The sequence below is a fragment of the Panulirus ornatus genome, chromosome 12 (genome assembly GCF_036320965.1).
Source record: "Panulirus ornatus isolate Po-2019 chromosome 12, ASM3632096v1, whole genome shotgun sequence".
Taxonomy (NCBI): Eukaryota; Metazoa; Arthropoda; class Malacostraca; order Decapoda; family Palinuridae; genus Panulirus; species Panulirus ornatus.
The window spans coordinates 39,517,723-39,541,461 of NC_092235.1; the positions used below are offsets into that span (position 1 = coordinate 39,517,723).

At 38.9% G+C, this 23,739-nt stretch overlaps 1 protein-coding gene across 3 annotated transcripts in view; it reads right to left on the reverse strand.

The window, feature by feature from the left end:
• The window catches only part of LOC139752024 (uncharacterized), an 85,331-nt gene that overhangs the window by 30,431 nt on the left and 31,161 nt on the right, over positions 1-23,739 (reverse strand). For 2 of the 3 annotated variants that reach the window (XM_071667807.1, XM_071667805.1), the window contains exon 2: positions 14,316-14,393. The exons of the other annotated variant lie outside the window; for it this stretch is intronic. In XM_071667807.1, the coding sequence (XP_071523908.1) occupies positions 14,316-14,387 (72 nt within the window). In that variant the 5' untranslated portion in view covers positions 14,388-14,393. The remainder of the gene's footprint in view (positions 1-14,315; positions 14,394-23,739) is intronic. 3 annotated transcript variants of the gene reach the window in all.

Genomic DNA, 23,739 nt, shown 5'->3' on the forward strand with positions numbered 1-23,739 from the left:
ATCCCCCCCCCCTCTCCCCTCCCATAACATCAAAACAAACAAATTAGATCATTAATATAAAAGATGAGGTAAGCAACCAGTAACACAAGGACCTGGTGAGCCCCCCCCCCCCCCACAAACACACACACACACACACACACACACACACACACACACACTGACACAATAGCACAACAAACATAAAAAAACAACTACAAAATATGCAGCAACAGAAACCTTTGATAACTGGTTACATAAAAAAGTCTGACGACTTTAAAATTAACACAAGCAAACTAAAAACATCAGACAAAAAATGAAAACAGCGTAGTTTGATCCCAGAATCTATACTTTTTCTGACATCCTCAAACAAACTCCCTAACCCCCTCCCCCCGCAAAAAAAAATACCCACAAACCCTCCAAAACTCTTCCATTCTCCAGCCCCAGACCTCTAATCAACGCCAAGCAAGGGTGACTTCCAACTTTACCTCAGCCACAAGGCAGGTCAAGTTGCAAACTGACGTAAAAAGAAAGGAAAAGAATATTCTTATGGATGGTGTGATCTGAGGGAACACTGCTAAGTTTGAGGAAACGTAGATCGCTGCCAACACAGTATGAGTTTTTCAGTATTATCACATCAGAAGTTTTGTCTTGTTTTATGAGCTTTAGTTCAACATTTTCCATACTGTAGTGCTGTAAAAAGTGATGTAAACTGGGAGGGGAAAGAAAGGTAAAATATATTCTCAGGTTTTTTAAACCAAGGAAACACGGTATCTTACATGAAACACGGCGTGACTGGCTAAGATAAGGAACATGGTCACTGCTCATGACCGGTAGTTCAGGTCGTTTACTAAGCCTAATCTTTTTTCACAAGAAAAAATTATGTCAATTTAGCATGCCAATAATGTGCTATTCTAGATTTGGTGTCAAGTTTTCAATGATCTTGGGATGCCTATAATCTGTAGGTTTGTTATAGACAGATGGATCCTGGAGAAGCTGACTGCAAGCACTGATAAGATAACTCTTCTAACCCACAATGTAAGTATCATTAAGGAGATTGTCTAATCGAACTCGCTGATTGCATCAGAGCATGAGCCAGCGACTTCATGAAATAGCGCTGTGGGTGTTGACACAACGTAAGGTGTCTTCTCAGTCAGGAATACTGACCCTCTCAAGTAGTGAGGCGAGGTGCTGAGCCCTTCACAGGTATGCCTTTGATACCAATAACGACAAGATGTAGGATTTAGGATTTCGGTTGACGTCAAGAACTAGAATCACATGATAAGACTGGTCGTTGACCATATCATTCGAGATCAACAGTTCTCCTCCATTAACCCTTCACGTCAAAATGTTTTTGCTCTCCACATTCCAACGACGTATCAAAATAGAGGTTATGGAGCTGTTGGAGAAATTCGTCAGCTTCTTCGACGTTTTTTTAATAAAACTAATAACAATATGACTTCAAGGGAACTGCCCAGGATCAAGACCGGGAACACCTTCTCCAGCAAGGCTTTCGTTCTGAATAATAAGTTAGTGAAAATTTTGTTTCCAGGAGAGGTAACATTCGTAAACTTGTGGCAGCATTCTTACGTGCCTGCTGATATGATTATGGGGAACGAACTCCGCTTGAACGACCAGGGTACCTCGCATCTTGGTAGTCTCCTCCGTGAGTCTAAATTCGTGTTATGAAAAAAAAAAAAAAAGGATAAGGAGCGGGCTAAACCACCTCCATTACTACTTTTCAAAACACGTCTGTCATATAGCAGAATATTTCTTGTCAATGCACAGAGTACATGTAACAAAGAGAGTTATGTCAAGATGAGCATTTCAGAACATATACATATCAAAAATATTTTCTTGCCGAATACGCACTTCCGGGTTACACACTATAAGTGGTGTCTTGCTGCACTGACAAATGCTATAGCAGTTGATCGCATCGACTTTATTTTTGCAGATATCAGATGTAAGTTTCGAAAGAAAACAACAGTACGCATAATTTTTAGTCCTCTCGCACATACACCAGAAATAGACAAAATCTTTATAATCATTTAGTGGAAATTTGAAATGAACACGATTCCTTTAATGGGATGTTTTTACATGCAGGTAGTTAAGTGGAAGGAGTATCTTTCCAGCAGCTCCAGGCGCAGGTTATATACATGATTTTGTTTAATAGTGACCTGATGAAAGTATTAGAGAAACTCACTCGCGACAAGAACATATAAGATTTAGTTCTAGATATAAATCATCCCGTTAGTAATGCTGAAGTTCGAGAAAAGTTTGGTAGAAGTAATCTAAAAAAGAAAAAAAATCAAAGGCAACTTTCGTCATTGCGTGGAATGTTGATCAACACGAACGTCGAGAAAAAATATTAGATCAGTCTTGCAAATCTATGATCTTCTCATTGCTCCTGACGGACAAGTCAATGAAAACAATATGGAAGTAACTTGGAAAAGCTTTAGTAAAACTTTCAAAGTAGTGCAGGGAACATAAATGCTAATGCGAATAGAATGGTCATTTTCCAAAGTGACGTCAAAAATGGTGGAGCGATGAAATAAAGAAATGCCTGTTGTCTAAAAAGTTGCACATAAGAAAATAAAGAAACCAAAACCAACACGACAGATTCAATCATATGATTACGCATATAGAATCTAAGAAACTAATTCATCAAAAAGTATTTTTGCCAAGTCATTTGGTCTATGAATTGCGAAAAACCATGACTTGATTCAGTACAACAAAGCTATGGTAAAAATCTTAAATCACTTTTTTTACCAAGATCTATGACTGAAGACGCATTGTTAAGAGAGGAAAATGAAGTTTCGCAACATAATGATATAAAGTTGAAGATATATCATCAGCACTAGATGGAATGAGAGTAAATATAAGAACAGACCCTGAAAAAGTTTATCCGAGGAAAAAAGAAATAGGTGAAAATTTGATAATCAAATCACTTGCGACGGTGATAGATCCAGAGGAATGGAATTCTATTAACATGAAGAATTTTCAGAAAAAAATGATGGCATTACCTGGAAATTTTGGTAGTTACCTTAATATTTGTAGTTGGTATATTTATGGGGACCATCGCTTTAAACAAAAATGTAAACCATTTTGAGAACCACCACTTTATAAATGATTATCAGCATACTTTTCGACAAAATTGTTTACATCTGACAAATGTACCTGATCTCTTTTATGACGTAATCAAGATGCATATGAGAGTAAAGCAAATGATGTCTATATAGACTTTCGTGACTCATTCGTTAAAATTTTGCATCAAAGGTTATTAACAGAAGTTAATGCACATGATGCAGATGGGGCTAAGAAAATGGTTGATTGGCCGTATAAAAACAGTAGTCATTAATGGGCATGCCTCAAAATGGTTAAATGTAATTAATGGTGTGCCGCAAGAAACGGTCTTGGGACTGGTTCTCTTTCTCGTGCACGTTTATTATTAATGATAGTGATAATAATGGACTGAATTGTAAGACAATAGAGATTAGATGACGATAGTTGCCTGGGAAATATATCTACTCAACAGAAACTACGTCTGCAGCTAAACATTCATATGGACAAACTGATAGACTTGGATTACAGGTGGTAAGTAAATGTAAGACTTAAAGTCGATAGGGGAAAAGATTTACATATCGGTAGTAAACACGAAAAGGATATATATATATACACGAACTAAGTGCATATGAACACGCACCTTCGTAGAACATACAAACCTCCGACAGCCAGGATCGAACCCGGGACCCCTGTGCAACAAGCGGGAGCGTTACCGCTAGGCTATGATCCCAATTGATAGAAATGACCGGTGTAGACCCCGTTGCTCACCAACGTGAGACGGAGGGTATTCGAGTACATAGCATTCGAATAGTCATTTCCCTATTAGAGGCGATCATAGCCTAGCGGCAGCATTCCTGCCTGTTGCACAGGGGTCCCGGGTTCAATCCTGGCAGTTGGAGGTTTGCATGTTCTATGAAGATACGAGGTCATATGCATTTAGTTCGTATTCATATACTTCCGTGTTGTACAGTTAGGTTCGGTAAAATGCTATCTGCGGGCTGTGTGAGCCTGATGTGAAATGACCGGTGTAAACCCCGTTGCTCACCAACGTGAGACGAAGGGTATACGAGTGCATAGAATTCGAATAGTCATTTCCCTATTAGGGGCGATCATAGCCTAATGGTAGCGCTCCCGCCTGGTGCACAGAGGCCCCGGGTTCCATCCTAGCTGTTGGAAGTTTGTATGTATATATATATATATATATATATACATATAGGGAGCGGGTGGCTGGAAATCCTCCCTCTTTTTTTTTTTTTAATTTTCCAAAAGAAGGAACAGAGAAAGGTGCTAGGTGAGGATATTCCCCCAAAATCCCAGTCCTCTGTTCTTAACGCTAACTCGCTAACGCGGGAAATGGCGAATAGTATAATATATATATATATATATATATATATATATATATATATATATATATATATATATATATATATATATATATATATATATATATATATATTTTTTTTTTTTTTTTTTTTTTGCTTTGTCGCTGTCTCCCGCGTTTGCGAGGTAGCGCAAGGAAACAGACGAAAGAAATGGCCCAACCCCCCCCCATACACATGTATATACATACGTCCACACACGCAAATATACATACCTACACAGCTTTCCATGGTTTACCCCAGACGCTTCACATGCCCTGATTCAATCCACTGACAGCACGTCAACCCCGGTATACCACATCGATCCAATTCACTCTATTCTTGCCCTCCTTTCACCCTCCTGCATGTTCAGGCCCCGATCACACAAAATCTTTTTCACTCCATCTTTCCACCTCCAATTTGGTCTCCCTCTTCTCCTCGTTCCCTCCACCTCCGACACATATATCCTCTTGGTCAATCTTTCCTCACTCATTCTCTCCATGTGCCCAAACCATTTCAAAACACCCTCTTCTGCTCTCTCAACCACGCTCTTTTTATTTCCACACATCTCTCTTACCCTTACGTTACTTACTCGATCAAACCACCTCACACCACACATTGTCCTCAGACATCTCATTTCCAGCACATCCATCCTCCTGCGCACAACTCTATCCATAGCCCACGCCTCGCAACCATACAACATTGTTGGAACCACTATTCCTTCAAACATACCCATTTTTGCTTTCCGAGACAATGTTCTCGACTTCCACACATTCTTCAAGGCTCCCAGAATTTTCGCCCCCTCCCCCACCCTATGATCCACTTCCGCTTCCATGCTTCCATCCGCTGCCAGATCCACTCCCAGGTATCTAAAACACTTTACTTCCTCCAGTTTTTCTCCATTCAAACTTACCTCCCAATTGACTTGACCCTCAACCCTACTGTACCTAATAACCTTGCTCTTATTCACATTTACTCTTAACTTTCTTCTTTCACACACTTTACCAAACTCAGTCACCAGCTTCTGCAGTTTCTCACATGAATCAGCCACCAGCGCTGTATCATCAGCGAACAACAACTGACTCACTTCCCAAGCTCTCTCATCCCCAACAGACTTCAAACTTGCCCCTCTCCAAAACTCTTGCATTTACCTCCCTAACAGCCCCATCCATAAACAAATTAAAACACCATGGAGACATCACACACCCCTGCCGCAAACCTACATTCACTGAGAACCAATAACTTTCCTCTCTTCCTACACGTACACATGCCTTACTTCCTCGATAAAAACTTTTCACTGCTTCTAACAACTTGCCTCCCACACCATATATTCTTAATACCTTCCACAGAGCATCTGTATCATATGCCTTCTCCAGATCCATAAATGCTACATACAAATCCATTTGCTTTACTAAGTATTTCTCACATGCATTCTTCAAAGCAAACACCTGATCCACACATCCTCTACCACTTCTGAAACCACACTGCTCTTCCCCAATCTGATGCTCTGTACATGCCTTCACCCTCTCAATCAATACCCTCCCATATAATTTACCAGGAATACTCAACAAACTTATACCTCTGTAATTTGAGCACTCACTCTTATCCCCTTTGCCTTTGTACAATGGCACTATGCACGCATTCCGCTTAATCCTCAGGCACCTCACCATGAGTCATATATACATTAAACAACCTTACCAACCAGTCAATAATACAGTCACCCCCTTTTTTAATAAATTCCACTGCAATACCATCCAAACCTGCTGCCTTGCCGGCTTTCATCTTCCGCAAAGCTTTTACTACCTCTTCTCTGTTTACCAAATCATTTTCCCTAACCCTCTCACTTTGCACACCACCTAGACCAAAACACCCTATATCTGCCACTCTATCATCAAACACATTCAACAAACCTTCAAAATACTCACTCCATCTCCTTCTCACATCACCACTACTTGTTATCACCTCCCCATTAGCCCCCTTCACTGAAGTTCCCATTTGCTCCCTTGTCTTACGCACTTTATTTACCTCCTTCCAGAACATCTTTTTATTCTCCCTAACATTTAATGATACTCTCTCACCCCAGCTCTCATTTGCCCTCTTTTTCACCTCTTGCACCTTTCTCTTGACCTCCTGTCTCTTTCTTTTATACATCTCCCACTCAATTGCATTTTTTCCCTGCAAAAATCGTCCAAATGCCTCTCTCTTCTCTTTCACTAATAATCTTACTTCTTCATCCCACCACTCACTACCCTTTCTAATCAACCCACCTCCCACTCTTCTCATGCCACAAGCATCTTTTGCGCAATCCATCACTGATTCCCTAAATACATTCCATTCCTCCCCCACTCCCCTTACTTCCATTGTTCTCACCTTTTTCCATTCTGTACTCAGTCTCTCCTGGTACTTCCTCACACAAGTCTCCTTCCCAAGCTCACTTACTCTCACCACCCTCTTCACCCCAACATTCACTCTTCTTTTCTGAAAACCCATACAAATCTTCACCTTAGCCTCCACAAGATAATGATCAGACATCCCTCCAGTTGCATCTCTCAGCACATTAACATCCAAAAGTCTCTCTTTCGCGCGCCTGTCAATTAACACGTAATCCAATAACGCTCTCAGGCCATCTCTCCTACTTACATATGTATACTTATGTATATCTCGCTTTTTAAACCAGGTATTCCCAATCACCTGTCCTTTTTCAGCACATAAATCTACAAGCTCTTCACCATTTCCATTTACAACACTGAACACCCCATGTATACCAATTATTCCCTCAACTGCCACATTACTCACCTTTGCATTCAAATCACCCATCACTATAACCCGGTCTCGTGCATCAAAACCACTAACACACTCATTCAGCTGCTCCCAAAACACTTGCCTCTCATGATCTTTCTTCTCATGCCCAGGTGCATATGCACCAATAATCACCCATCTCTCTCCATCAACTTTCAGTTTTACCCATATTAATCGAGAATTTACTTTCTTACACTCTATCACATACTCCCACAATTCCTGTTTCAGGAGTACTGCTACTCCTTCCCTTGCTCTTGTCCTCTCACTAACCCCTGACTTTACTCCCAAGACATTCCCAAACCACTCTTCCCCTTTACCCTTGAGCTTCGTTTCACTCAGAGCCAAAACATCCAGGTTCCTTTCCTCAAACATACTACCTATCTCTCCTTTTTTCACATCTTGGTTACATCCACACACATTTAGACACCCCAGTCTGAGCCTTCGAGGAGGATGAGCACTCCCCGCGTGACTCCTTCTTCTGTTTCCCATTTTAGAAAGTTAAAAAAATACAAGGAGGGGAGGATTTCTGGCCCCCCGCTCCCGTCCCCTCTAGTCGCCTTCTACGACACGCGAGGAATGCGTGGGAAGTATTCTTTCACCCCTAACCCCAGGGATAATATATATATATATATATATATATATATATATATATATATATATATATATATATATATATATATATATATATATATATATATATATATATATATATATATATATATATATATATATATATATATATATATATATATATATATATATATATATATATATATATATATTATATATATATATATATATATATATATATATTATATATATATATATATATATATATATATATTTTTTTTTTTTTTTTTTTTTTTTTATACTTTGTCGCTGTCTCCCGCGTCTGCGAGGTAGCGCAAGGAAACAGACGAAAGAAATGGCCCAACCCCCCCCCCCCATACACATGTACATACACATGTCCACACACGTGTATACATACCTACACAGCTTTCCATGGTTCACCCCAGACGCCTCACATGCCTTGATTCACTCCACTGACAGCACGTCAACCCCTGTATACCACATCGCTCCAATTCACTCTATTCCTTGCCCTCCTTACACCCTCCTGCATGTTCAGGCCCCGATCACACAAAATCTTTTTCACTCCATCTTTCCACCTCCAATTTGGTCTCCCTCTTCTCCTCGTTCCCTCCACCTCCGACACATATATCCTCTTGGTCAATCTTTCCTCACTCATTCTCTCCATGTGCCCAAACCATTTCAAAACACCCTCTTCTGCTCTCTCAACCACGCTCTTTTTATTTCCACACATCTCTCTTACCCTTACGTTACTTACTCGATCAAACCACCTCACACCACACATTGTCCTCAAACATCTCATTTCCAGCACATCCATCCTCCTGCGCACAACTCTATCCATAGCCCACGCCTCGCAACCATACAACATTGTTGGAACCACTATTCCTTCAAACATACCCATTTTTGCTTTCCGAGATAATGTTCTCGACTTCCATTATATATATATATATATATATATATATATATATATATATATATATATATATATATATATATATATATATATATATATATATATATATATATATATATATATATTATATATATATATATATATATATATATATATATATATATATATATATATATATATATATATATATATATATATAATATATATATATATATATATATATATATATATATATATATATATATATATATATATATATATATATATATATATATATATACATATATATACATATGAAAAATGTAAGAAATAATTTAGAAAACTGAAACTTCTAGTTTGAAATGAAATGAAAAAATGAATGTCACATAATGGTTCAACCTCTGGCTATGGAAAAGGGAAATGTATAATTTATTTACACAAACGTCAATAGTAGTTCTCATCAATTTAACCACTGTATCAATAAGCTTCAATGTCTAAGCTACATTTTATCCAATTTCACTATTTTCTTGTCAAAGCACCATGTCTGAAAACTATCACTCCAGTAACACAACTCTAAACATTTACTTCCCCTTTAAAAAGTTCTGGGGAAGTCTGTCTCGATACACTGCGGGACACTCTACCACCTGGCGAGGTTTGTGTTGCAATATTTATGTATGTATATATCTAGGTGAGGTTAGCTTTATACTTTGTCGCATAGCGAGGTAGCGCAGAAAAACAGACGAAAGAATGGCCCAACCCACCCACATAAACATGTATATAAATACACGTCCACGTGCACATATACATACCTATACATTTCAACGTATACATATATATACATACACAAACATTTACATATATACATATATATACATACACAAACATTTACATATATACATATGTACATAATCCATACTTGCTGCCTTTATTCATTCTCGTCGCCACCCCGCCACACATGAAATGACACCCCCTCCCACCGCACGCGCGCGAGGTAGCGCTAGTAAGGACAACAAAGGCCGCATTCGTTCACGCTCAGTCTCTAGCTGTCATGTATAATACACCGAAACAACAGCTCCTCTTCCACAAAACCTTCCATGGCCCACCCCAGACGCCCCAGATGCCCCGGTTCAATCCATTGACAGCACGCCGACCCCGGCACACCACATCGTTCCAACTCACTCCATTCCCCGCACGCCCCTCACCCTCCTGCATGTTCAGGCCCCAAGCGCTCAAAATCTCCTTCACTCAATCCTTCCACCTCAAATGTGGTCTCCCATTTCTCCTCGCTCCCTCCACCTCTGACACATATATCCTTTTTGTCAATCTTTCCTCACTCATTCTCTCCATGCGACCAAACTATTTCAATACACCCTCTTCTGCTCCCAGAACCACACTCTTTTTATTACCACACATTTCTCCCACCCCCTCGATCAAACCACCTCACACCACATATTGTCCTAAAACATTTCATTTCCGACACATCCACCCTCCTCCGCACGACCCTATCCATAGCATACGCCTTGCAACCTTATAACATTGTTGGAACTACTATTCCTTCTAACATACCCATTTCAGCTCTCCGAGACAACATTCTCGCCTTCCACACATTCTCCAACGCTCCCAGAACCCCCTACCCCTCCCCATATATATATATATATATATATATATATATATATATATATATATATATATATATATATATATATATATATATATATATTTGTTTTTTATACTATTTGCCATTTCCCGCGTTAGCGAGGTAGCGTTAAGAACAGAGAACTGGGCCTTAGAGGGAATATCCTCACCTGACCCCCTTCTCTGTTCCTTCTTTTGGAAAATTAAAAAAAAAACAAGAAAGGGGAGGATTTCCAGCCACCCGCTCCCTCCCCTTTTAGTCGCCTTCTACGACACGCAGGGAATGCGTGGGAAGTATTCTTTCTCCCCTATCCCCAGGGATATATATATATATATATATATATATATATATATATATATATATATATATATATATATATATATATATATATATATATATATATATGCCCAGAAATTATTGTTCAGTTATTTTAACGTCTGTAGTTGCAAAAAAAATAAATGAGTGAATAAATAAATCATAAATCATTAAGAACACTAACATTTGATATATGATTTTCAGCATAGTCTTCGAAGAAATCGCTCCTGTCTGACGAATCTGCTGATTCTTTTAATGACTTAATCGACGTGTATACTGTAAGTAAAGCAGATGATGTCGACTACTTAGATTTTCACAAAGCATCAAACGTTACTTGCACAAGTTAAGTCACATGGTATTCATGCGGTTGTACTTTAGTAGTTAAGAGATTGGTTGACTGGCCGCGAGCAGAGTAATGATTTATTGTCTTAGAATCCGTCTTGGCGACGTTTCTCTTTCTCATATATGTTAATGACATTTACAATTAATTGGCTGCATGTAAGATACCATAATTCGTAGATGATACTAAGCTGATACATAAATCAAGATCTGAACTTGAACAACTGCAGCTTCAAACTGACAGGTAAAAATTGATGGACTGGGTTCATAGGTGACAAACATATTCTAATATCAATAGACGCTGTTTTATGTATCGATAGTAAAGACGAAATGGGAAGCTACAGTGCGTATTCTGTTGAACTGCAAAGAGCAAATGAGGAAAAAGACTTGAGCGTAATCATCTCTCATCATCTAGATCTCTAAAGCCAAGCAGGGCGGGCATAGAAGCAGTAGAAATAGTGAACAGTGATTCTCAGATTCATAAGTGGATCTTTCTTAATTGAATTTAGGGAAATAATACTAGTTCTTTACAGGGCAGTCGTGCGTTCCCATCTTGAATATATTGTTTAGTTTTGGCCATCCTGTTTGATGAAAGACATAGCTGAAATGGAGAGAATATATTATCAAGCTACCCAGATGATTCCAGCACTTAAAAGCAAGTCCTATGAAAGCTGACTGAACTACTTGAATCTAGCTTAGAAAAAAAGGCTATGATGTAATGTAAGTATGCAAGAGTATCAAAGGTTCTGATAATCTTGATCTAATTAGCTATCTAAGACTTGATTCGTCTAATTTCACTTGTGACAAGGGATACAAAGTTTTGGGCAAACATTTTACCTTGAATGAGGTGAAGCACTTTTTCTTCAACAAAAATGTTCACATATGGAATGATCTACCATTTAGAGTTGTTGAGAGCAATACTGTAGATACGTCTAAGAAAAGAAGATTCATATTTTGCTTTAGTTCTATGACTAACAGTTTACAATTTTTTTCTTTAGATTATCTTTATACCTTCCAAATTTCATCATACAGATCTGTGAGTTTCTGATATATTCCATAACCATAAACAGCCTCAAAGTAGTCTATTGTTGTTTGAATTCCTTTGTAATGTTTTGTATTATTGATATCATTATTATCATTATAATTATCATTATTATTATTACTATTATCATTATAATATCATTAGTAGTAGTATTACTATTATCATTATTATTATTATTGTTATTATTATTATCATTATTATTATTATTATTATTATTATTATCATTATTATTATTATTATTACTATTATTATTATTATCATTATTATTATTATCATTATCATCATTATTATTATTATCATTATTATTATCATTATCATTATTAATATCATTATTATCATTATTTGTTTATCTATTCATTTATTATACTTTGTTGCTGTCTCTCGCTTTAGCGAGGTAGCGCAAGGAAACAGACGAAAGAATGGCCCAACCCAACCGCATACACATGTATATACATACACATCCACACACGCACATATACATGCCTATACATTTCAACGTTTACATATATATACATACACAGACATATACATATAAACATATGTACATAACTGATACTTGCTGCCTTTATTCATTACCGTCGCCACCCCACCACACATGAAATAACAACCCCCTTCCCCGCACGCGCGCGAGGTAGCGCTAGGAAAAGACAAAAAAGGCCACATTCGTTCACACCCAGTCTATACTACTGATATTATCATTATCATCATAGTGCATGCTCTTCTAAACAGAGTTGCGTGTATTATGAATATATATCTTTATTTTGTTGGCGCCCACAACCACGGAGAAAAGTCCTCATCCACGTTAAGCGGTAAGATTTCATGAAAAGAACTCACTGTTTTTCAAGGTCACCGTACAGATTCGTACACGGAAGTGATAATCTTCAGACTGTCTCGGGGTGAAGCAGAGGACACGGCTTTCGTGCAAAGCAACCACAAGTCCATAACAGAACATGAGTCAGCACAGGTGATACATATTCAGGAAAGAAGGGCTATAATCTGTCCATTTCACTCTCGCATATAACCAACATTAATCAATTTATCCGATGATGGAGTTTAGAATTAATCTGTATCATCTGCGAAGCACATGCATCATGCCATAAGATCCAGGTCTTTTAAAAACACGTTATGTGATGCAGCGACCCCTAGGGGTACGTGTCTGTGTGTTAAAGAGTGACAACAGTGGAGTACATTGGTAATGTCGGATGCCCTTGTTTACCATTTTCCCTCTGTAAAGTACAGGGATAGTGTCCAATGTCAGTCCATCATGCTGACTCAAGAGCTTATACCTTATGAGAAGCACATCATGTATCAGCCATTCACTGAGCCGTTGACTGCAATATGAAGAGTCCATATCATACCCTGGTGAAATCTTCAACAGAGACTAACTTGTTCCACCAGGCCAGGCACGTGACACACTTTAAGACCTTTCGCACCGCATTGTTTGAGGTGGACAGTGTTCAGAAGCCAGCAGCTCCTGAGTATCAGTCTTCAGTAAGCCAGGACATATATCTAAATGCGAAAGACATTTATCTGCTCTTCAAGACAAGGACAAGTGGGGTGAAGGTACTTGATGTGGAGAACCTCTGTTGAGAACCACGGGGTCTGACGGCATGCTACCGAAATACCTTCAAAAATTTTTGTGTTAGTTCATTTTTCTGTGAACAAGACCAGGAATGATACTACGATAACCAATACTCTAAAGTAAGAAATATGAACCAAGATAATGAAATTACTTTTTGATTTGATGATAGTATATTTAATACCACATACAAATGCTACGGCTGTTGATGGTAAAGATTTTATTTTTGTAAATATCAAATACAAGCTTTGCAAGAAAACAAAAGTACGGCTAATTCATAGGCCTCTCGCACAGACACCAAGAAGCAGACAAAAAGTTTATGCTCAGTTAATAGAAACCACATATTGTACTACATAATGAAGCATACAGCTAAACCACCACATCTAGTACTCCAAAGCAAAGCCCGTGAAAGGAACTAGTGCACTAGAATAAAGCACAAACCAAGAAGCCACATTTGATCCTCTAACATCAAGCACATGAAGCAGCCTATTACATTTAGTATTCTATCATGATTCAAATGACAGTACCACAGTTTCCTTTCGAAGTTTAGATGAATCAGACTACGAAACCTTGACCTTTACTTAATACGAAAATGATATCAGTATAACATTTCAAATATGGTAAAAATGTGCAAAATATTATTAACAAAAGAATACATGATTACAACACAGAGATTCGCATTGAAACATCGATATAACAAGAATAATCTAGTGTCCAGGAAGACTTACACTGAGCGGTAGTGTTGGGAGAGGGACTGGGTGGATTGGACGGGGGAAGCCACGGCCGCCAATGTCGTCCATAAGATCCTGCAACATGGGCGCTAGAAGTCAGTGACCCATCGGTGAAGAAGCGACGGCTGGCAAGCGCACATTGTGCGCTTTAAGTTATAAACAGAAGAAAGAGCAGAGAGCTGCACATGCACATATCAAGTCTGTTTCTGGAGAAATCTTATACACTTGATTTAATGTCATAAAAGAAATATGAAGTTCCATAATGAAATAGGCACATAACGTGTGATCTATGCTTAAATGACTGAGACTGAATTCCATTTGCATCATGGGCATAACATGAATAAGAATAGGCATTCTAATGTCTAGATCTGCATGAATATGACGTGAATGCAAAAGTTACACAGCAACACAGAGAGACAAGATAACGTGCAGGCAACAGACACACAGCAACGCAAAGAGACGTGATGACATGCAGGCAACACACAACAATAACACATACACATCTGTTCTATTTTAGGAAATTTGACGTATAATTCATCCATTAATCAGACACCTCTCTCGGTTGTAAGCTAATAATCGTTGTCACAGCTGTTTTGATAAAAAGCAAAACATTTCTAAAAGGGGCTCTCATTATTTCAGAGGACAACTTCAACAAACTATGGCCATTATTTGGAGTGTTTTTCGTGAGGCGCAACTACATTGTCATTAATTCATACGTATATACATTATGTTTTTCTTATATATATATATATATATATATATATATATATATATATATATATATATATATATATATATATATATATATATATATATATGGATTGAGGAGAAAAGTGTGCACGGAGTGGAGTGAACTGGAACGATGTGGTATATTGGGGTCGACGTGCACTCAGGGCATGTGAAACGTCTGGGGTAAACTATGTAAAGGTCTGTAGAGTCTAGATGTAGATAGGAATTGTGATTTCGGTGCATTACGCATGACAACTCTTGTAATGGATGTGAACGGATGAAGCTTTTCTTCGTCTGGTTCCTGGCGCTACCTCGCTGACGCAGGAAGTGGCGATACTGCTTCCTGTAGGCGGGATGGCGCCGGAAATGGATTTGTACTTATGTATATGTATATCCCTGGGGATAGGGGATATACATAGGGGAGAATGAATGCTTCCCACGTATTTCCCGCGTGTCGTAGAAGGCGACTAAAGGGGACGGGATCGGGGGCTAGAAACCCTCACCTCTTTGTATTTAACATTCTAAAGGGGGGAAAAGAAGTCATGCAGGTAGTTTTCATCCTCCTCGAAGACTCAGAATGAGGTTCTTAAATGTGTGTGGATGTAACCAAGATGAAAAAAGGAGAGATGTAAGTTTGAGGAAAGGAACTTGGATGTTTTGGCTCTGAGTGAACCGAAGCTCAAGGATAAAGGGGAAGAGTGGTTTGAGAGTGTTTGAGGAGTAAAGTCAGGGACTGATGAGAGGACAAAAGCGAAGTAGCACTACTACTGAGGTAGGAGTTGTGGGAGTATGTGATAGAGTGAAAGAAAGTAAATCCAGATTGATATGGGTAAAACTGAAAGTGGATGGAGAGAGATGGGTGATTATTGGTGCCTATGCACCTGGGCATGAAAAGAAAGATAATGAGAAGCAAGTGTTCTTGGAGCAGCTGCGTGAGTGTGTTAGCAGCTTTGAAGCGCGAGACAGGGTTATAGTGATGGTTGATTTCAATGCAAAGGTGAGAAATTAGGCAGTTGAAGGTATAATTGGTGTACATGGGGTGTTCAGAGTTGTAAAATGAAATGGTGAAGAGCTTGTAGATTTCTCTGCTGAAAAAGGACTGGAGATTGTGAATACCTAGTTTAAAAAGAGAGATATATATAAGTATACGTATGTAAGTAGGAGAGATGGCCAGGAAGCATTCTTGGATTGCGTGTTGTTTGATACAAGCAAAAAAGAGAGACTTTTCGATGTTAATGTGTTGAGAGGGGCAACTGGAGGGATCTCTTATCATTATCTTGAGGAGACGAGGGTGAAGATTAGTAGAGAATGTTGGGGTGAAGAGAGTGGTGAGAGAAAGTGAGCTTGGAAAGGAAACTTGTGGGAAGAAGTACCAGGAGAGATTGAGTGCATGATGACAAAAGGTGAGAGCAAAAGACGTAAAGGGAGGGGGGGGGAAGGAATAGAATGTATTTAGGAAAGCAGTGATGGATTGCGCAAAATATGCCTATGGCGTAAGAAAGTTGGGAGGTGGGCAGATTAGAAAGGTAGTGAGTGGTGGGATGAAGAACTATAATTGTTAGTGAAAAAGTGAAAGAGAAGAGACTGGATTTGGACGATTTTTGCAGGGAAGTAGAGCAAATGATTGGGAGTTGTATAAAAGAAAGCGGCAGGAGGTCAAGCGAAACGTGCAAGAGGTGAAAAAGAGGGCAAATGAGGGTTGAGGTAAGAGAAGATCATTGAATTTTAGGGAAAATAAAAAGATATTTCGGAAGGAGGTAAATAAAGTGCGTAAGACAAGAGAACAAATGGAAAATCGATGAAGGGGGCTAATGGGGAGGTGATAACAAGTAGTGGTGAAGTGAGGAGATGGGGTGAGTATTTTGAAGATTTGATGAACGTGTTAGATGATAGAGTGGCAGATATAGGGTGTTTTGGTTGAGGTGGTGTGCGAAGTGAAAGGGTCATGGAGAATGATTCGTTCAACAGAGAAGAGATAGTGAAAGCTTTGCAGATGGTGAGATCCGGCAAGGCGGCGAGTTTGAATGGTATTGTAGTGGAATTCATCAAAAAAAGGTGGTGACTGTGTTGTTGATTGGTTGGTAAGGATGTTCAGTCCATGGATGGTTCATGGTGAAGTGCCTGAGGATTGGCGGAATGCATGCATAGTGCCATAGTACAGAAGTATAAGTTTGTTGAGTATTCCCGAGAAATTATATAGGAGGGTATTGATTGAGAGGGTAAAGGCATGTACAGAGCATCAGACTGAGAAAGCGCAGTGTAGTTTCAAAAGTGGTAGAGATGTATGGATCAGGCGTTTGCATTGAAGAATGTATGTGAGAAATACATAGAAAAACAGATGGATTTGTATGTTGCATTATGTATTTGGAGAAGGCATATGACAGGGGTGATAGAGATGCTTTGTGGAAGGTTTTAAGAGTTTATGGTGAGGGAAGTAAGTTTGAAGAGAACAACAAGAGGAAGTGATGTGTTATAGATATCTGGGACTAGATATAGCAGCGAATGGAACCATGGAAGAGGAAGTGAGTCACAAGGGGGGGGAGGGTTAGCGAGGGTTCTGGGAGCATTAAAGAATGTATGGAACTAGAGAACGTTACCTCAGAGAGCAAAAATGGGTATATTTGAAGGAACAGTGGTTCCAACAATGTTATATGGTTGAGAGACATGCGGAGGAGGGCAGTATTGGAAATAAGATGTTTGAGGACATCTCCTTACCCTCAAATTACTTACTCGATCAAACCGCCTCACACCACATATTGTCCTCAAGCATTCCATTTCCAACACATCCACCCTCCTCCGCACAACCCTGTCTATACCCCATGCCTCGCAACCATATAACATTGTTCAAATCTCTATTCCTTCAAACATAACCATTTTTGCTTTCGACATAACCTTCTCACCTTCTAAACATTCTTCAACGTTCCCAGAACCTTCGCCCCCTCCCCCACACTGTGACTCACTTCTGCTTCCATGGTTCCATCTGCTGCCAAATCCACTCTTGGATAACTAAAACACATCACTTTCTCCAGTTTTTCTCCATTCAAACTTACCTTCCAATCTACTTGTCCCTCAACCCTCCTGAACCTGATAACCTTGCTGTTATTTACATTTACTCTAAGCTTTCTTCTTTGACACACCTTACCAATTTCAGTCATCAACTTCTGCAGTTTGTCACTCGACTCAACCACCAACATTGTATCATCAGCGAACAACAACTGACTCACTTCCCAAGCCCTCTCATCCACAACCCACTGCATACTTGCTCTCTCTCCAAAACTCTTGCATTCACCTCCCTAAAAATCCTATCCATAAACAAATTAAACAACCATGGAGACATCACGCACCCCTGCCGCAAACCGACATTCAATGGGAACCAATCACTCTCCCCTCTTCCTACTCGCACATACGCATTACATCCTTGGTAAAAACTTTTCACTACTTCTAGCAGCTTACCTCCCACACCATATACTCTTAATACCTTCCACAGAGAATCTCTGTCAACTCTATCATATGCGTTCTCCAGATCCATAAATGTAACACCCAAGTCTATCTGTTTTTCTAAGTATTTCTCACATACATTCTTCAAAGCAAACAACTGATCCACACATTCTGTACCACTTCTGGGAACCACACTGCTCTTCCCCAGTCTCATGCTCTGTACATGCCTTCACCCTCTCAATCAATACCCTCCCATATAATTTCCAAGGAATACTCAACAAACTTATACCTCTGTAATTAAAACACTCACCTTTATCCCCTTTGCCTTTGTACAATTGCACTATGCATGTATTCCGCCAGTCCACAGGAGCTTCAACATGAGCCATACATACACTGAACATCCATACCAACCAATCAACAACACAGTCACACCCTTTTTTTTACAAATTCCACTGTAATACCATCCAAACCCGCCGTCTTTCCGGGTTTCATCTTCCGCAAGCTTTCACTGCGTCTTCTGTTTGCCACATCATTCTCCCTGACCCTCTCACTTCTCATACCACCTTGACCAAAACACCCTACATCTGCCACTCTATTATCTCGCACATTCAACAGACCTTCACAATACTCACTCCATCTCCTTATCACTTCACCACTACTTGTTATTACCTCCCCATTAGCCCCATTCACCGATGTTCCCATTTGTTCTCTTGTCTTACGCACTTTATTTACCTCCTTCCAAAACATCTTTTTTTTCCCTAAAATTTGATTATTCTCTCTCACCCCAACACTCAATTGCCCTCTTTTTCACCTCTTGCACCTTTCTCTAGTGAAAGAGAGGAGAGACGCATTCGGACGATTTTTGCAGGGAAAAAATGCAAATGACCGGGAGATGTATAAAAGAAAGAGACGGGAGGTCAAGAGAAAGGTGCAAGAGGTGAAAAAGAGCGCAAATGAGAGTTGGGGTGAGAGAGTATCATTAAATCTTAGGGAGAATATATATATATATATATATATATATATATATATATATATATATATATATATATATATATATATATATATATATATATATATATATATATATATATATATTTTTTTTTTTTTTTTTTTTTTTTTTGCTTTGTCGCTGTCTCCCGCGTTTGCGAGGTAGCGATATATATTTTATATTTATATTTATTTATTATACTTTGTCGCTGTCTCCCGCGTTTGCGAGGTAGCGCAAGGAAACAGACGAAAGAAATGCCCCCCCCCCCCCATACATATGTATATACATACGTCCACACACGCAAATATACATACCTACACAGCTTTCCATGGTTTACCCCAGACGCTTCACATGCCTTGATTCAATCCACTGACAGCACGTCAACCCCGGTATACCACTTCGCTCCAATTCACTCTATTCCTTGCCCTCCTTTCACCCTCCTGCATGTTCAGGCCCCGATCACACAAAATCTTTTTCACTCCATCTTTCCACCTCCAATTTGGTCTCCCTCTTCTCCTCGTTCCCTCCACCTCCGACACATATATCCTCTTGGTCAATCTTTCCTCACTCATTCTCTCCATGTGCCCAAACCACTTCAAAACACCCTCTTCTGCTCTCTCAACCACGCTCTTTTTATTTCCACACATCTCTCTTACCCTTACGTTACTTACTCGATCAAACCACCTCACACCACACATTGTCCTCAAACATCTCATTTCCAGCACATCCATCCTCCTGCGCACAACTCTATCCATAGCCCACGCCTCGCAACCATACAACATTGTTGGAACCACTATTCCTTCAAACATACCCATTTTTGCTTTCCGAGATAATGTTCTCGACTTCCACACATTCTTCAAGGCTCCCAGAATTTTCGCCCCCTCCCCCACCCTATGATCCACTTCCGCTTCCATGGTTCCATCCGCTGCCAGATCCACTCCCAGATATCTAAAACACTTCACTTCCTCCAGTTTTTCTCCATTCAAACTCACCTCCCAATTGACTTGACCCTCAACCCTACTGTACCTAATAACCTTGCTCTTATTCACATTTACTCTTAACTTTCTTCTTTCACACACTTTACCAAACTCAGTCACCAGCTTCTGCAGTTTCTCACATGAATCAGCCACCAGCGCTGTATCATCAGCGAACAACAACTGACTCACTTCCCAAGCTCTCTCATCCCCAACAGACTTCATACTTGCCCCTCTTTCCAAAACTCTTGCATTCACCTCCCTAACAACCCCATCCATAAACAAATTAAACAACCATGGAGACATCACACACCCCTGCCGCAAACCTACATTCACTGAGAACCAATCACTTTCCTCTCTTCCTACACGTACACATGCCTTACATCCTCGATAAAAACTTTTCACTGCTTCTAACAACTTGCCTCCCACACCATATATTCTTAATACCTTCCACAGAGCATCTCTATCAACTCTATCATATGCCTTCTCCAGATCCATAAATGCTACATACAAATCCATTTGCTTTTCTAAGTATTTCTCACATACATTCTTCAAAGCAAACACCTGATCCACACATCCTCTACAACTTCTGAAACCACACTGATCTTCCCCAATCTGATGCTCTGTACATGCCTTCACCCTCTCAATCAATACCCTCCCATATAATTTACCAGGAATACTCAACAAACTTATACCTCTGTAATTTGAGCACTCACTCTTATCCCCTTTGCCTTTGTACAATGGCACTATGCACGCATTCCGCCACTCCTCAGGCACCTCACCATGAGTCATACATACATTAGATATATATATATATATATATATATATATATATATATATATATATATATATATATATATATATATATATATATATATATATATATATATGTATATTATCCCTGGGGATAGGGGATTAAGAATACTTCCCACTTATTCCCTGCGTGTCGTACAAGGCGACTAAAAGGGGAGGGAGCGGGAGGCTGGAGATCCTCCCCTCTCGTTTTTTTTTTTTTTTTTGCAGAAGAAGGAACAGAGGGGGCCAGGTGAGGATATTCCAAAAAAGGCCCAGTCCTCTGTTCTTAACGCTACCCTCGCTAACGCGGGAAATGGCGAATAGTTTAAAAGAAAGAAAAGATATATATATATATATATATATATATATATATATATATATATATATATATATATATATATATATATATATATATATATATATATATATGTGTGTGTGTGTGTGTGTGTGTGTGTGTGTGTGTTTAATTTCCTGCGAGGTTATAACATGATCAATAGACAAAAGCAGTTTGGTCTCTCCCAGGAACTTCTCCCTCTGAAGGAGTCTCGAAGTTGCATGAGCCTTAACTTAGAGTGGGTCCTGAGGTTATAAGTATTAATGGTAACAATTCTGATGATAAAAATAATAATATTGATAATAACGATAATAATGATAATAATAATAATAATAATAACAATAATAATAATAATAATAATTATGATAATAATAATAATGGTAACAATTCTGATGATAAAAACAATAATAGTCATAATAACGATGATGATGATAATAATGATAATGATAATAATAATAATAATAATAATAATAATAATGATAATAATGATAATAATGATAATAATAATGATAATAATGATAATAATGATAATAATAATAATAATAATAATAATAATAATAATAATAATAATAATGACAATGATAATGATAGTAATGATAATAATGATAATAATGATATATAGAGAAATATTCATGCAGACATGTAAAGAGTAGAGTAGAAGTGCATAATAACCAACACAGTCGCATACAGTGGCGTCGTTACCGTCGGAAGAACCCGAAAAATATCGTAAGTTAAATGAAAAATGTTCAGGAGATTACGTTAGGCCGCAGAGTGTGCGACCTCACCTGAATTTACTGATAAACTTTTAGATAATATCATCCCGCAGGTCGGGCTCGCCTCCGCGGCTGAAGACGCGGCAGCATCAGAATATGTCGGAGGTGCCCCGAGTGTCCGTCCATGCGTAACATCCTGGTCAAGTACAGTTTAACATGATATCAGAAGTACAGACGAAGATACAAACTACCGTATGACTTCTGATGAATTCAAAAGGTAAATGGGGATAAAACAAGGGCATAATAATCTCTGGTGACCTAAAACCAACTGTTTGGCCTTTGGCAACTGAAGATTCTCTCCCTACACCTCGAAGCTTTAGAACTCTCTACCCTCTCATGTCTCTCCCAGTAACTATGACCTGGCACAGTTTAAAAGTTTTTCAGTTCCTCGCATCTTCGTAAATACTTTCCTTTGTCTCTTCTCTTACCCTTTTATTAACTTTTCTATGTTTCAATTAAGACCGGCCTTGATGAGGGCTTTTTTCCGTGACTGGAACCTCCAACATCGAAGAGTAACCAGTGCATAAGAGCGAATATTACTCTTGGATACATCGGTAGGGCTTTCGAATCTAAGTCTAGGGAAATCATCATTTCTCTTTACAATTCTTTATCCGTCTTCATCTTGAATATTGTGATTAGTTTCGATTACTTAAAAAAAAAAAAAGCCGTAGACAGAATGAAGACAGTAGAGCGTCGAACTACCGAAATGATTCCCGTACTCAGAAACGAATCCTATGAAAACCGACTAAACGACTTTAATACGTTTTAGTTATAAAAGACAAGGTTATGAGGTGATCTAATACAAGCATTTAAGGTTATCAAAGGTTCTGATAATCTTGATGAAAGACGATACTTAAGACTTAATTCCTCTGATCTCACTTGTGGTAATGGATACAAACTCGTGGCAAACATTTGTCCTCGAATAAAGCGAACTTTTTCTTCAATAGGATTCTTAACATATGGAATGATTTACCAATTAGAGTAGTTGAAAGCAGTGCTACAGGTACGTCAGAGAACAGATCTAGTAAACATTTCGCGTCTGGTCCACGACTAACATTATTTGTGCCTCGTTAGTGATATCATCAATTTGCAGGTTTTACCCTGAAGAGGTCCAATTGCCTTTTGCTGTTTGAATTCCATTGTATTCCTTTATGTTGGTAAGGTCACTTCCCGGCAGGGGATATGGATATGTGGAACCTAACTCAAACACTGACCCATACATTCATAATTTTCGGTACCTGCTCGTCCAGTAAACTTGAGTTGGTACAGGTCTTCTGTTATCCATTACATGATTACCAGATCGACTAGTTCTTTACAACCGCAGACGTTATCCTCTCCGCATCGCTGTGCAAGACTTCCCCGGAGACTAAGATCAACCAGTAACGCAGG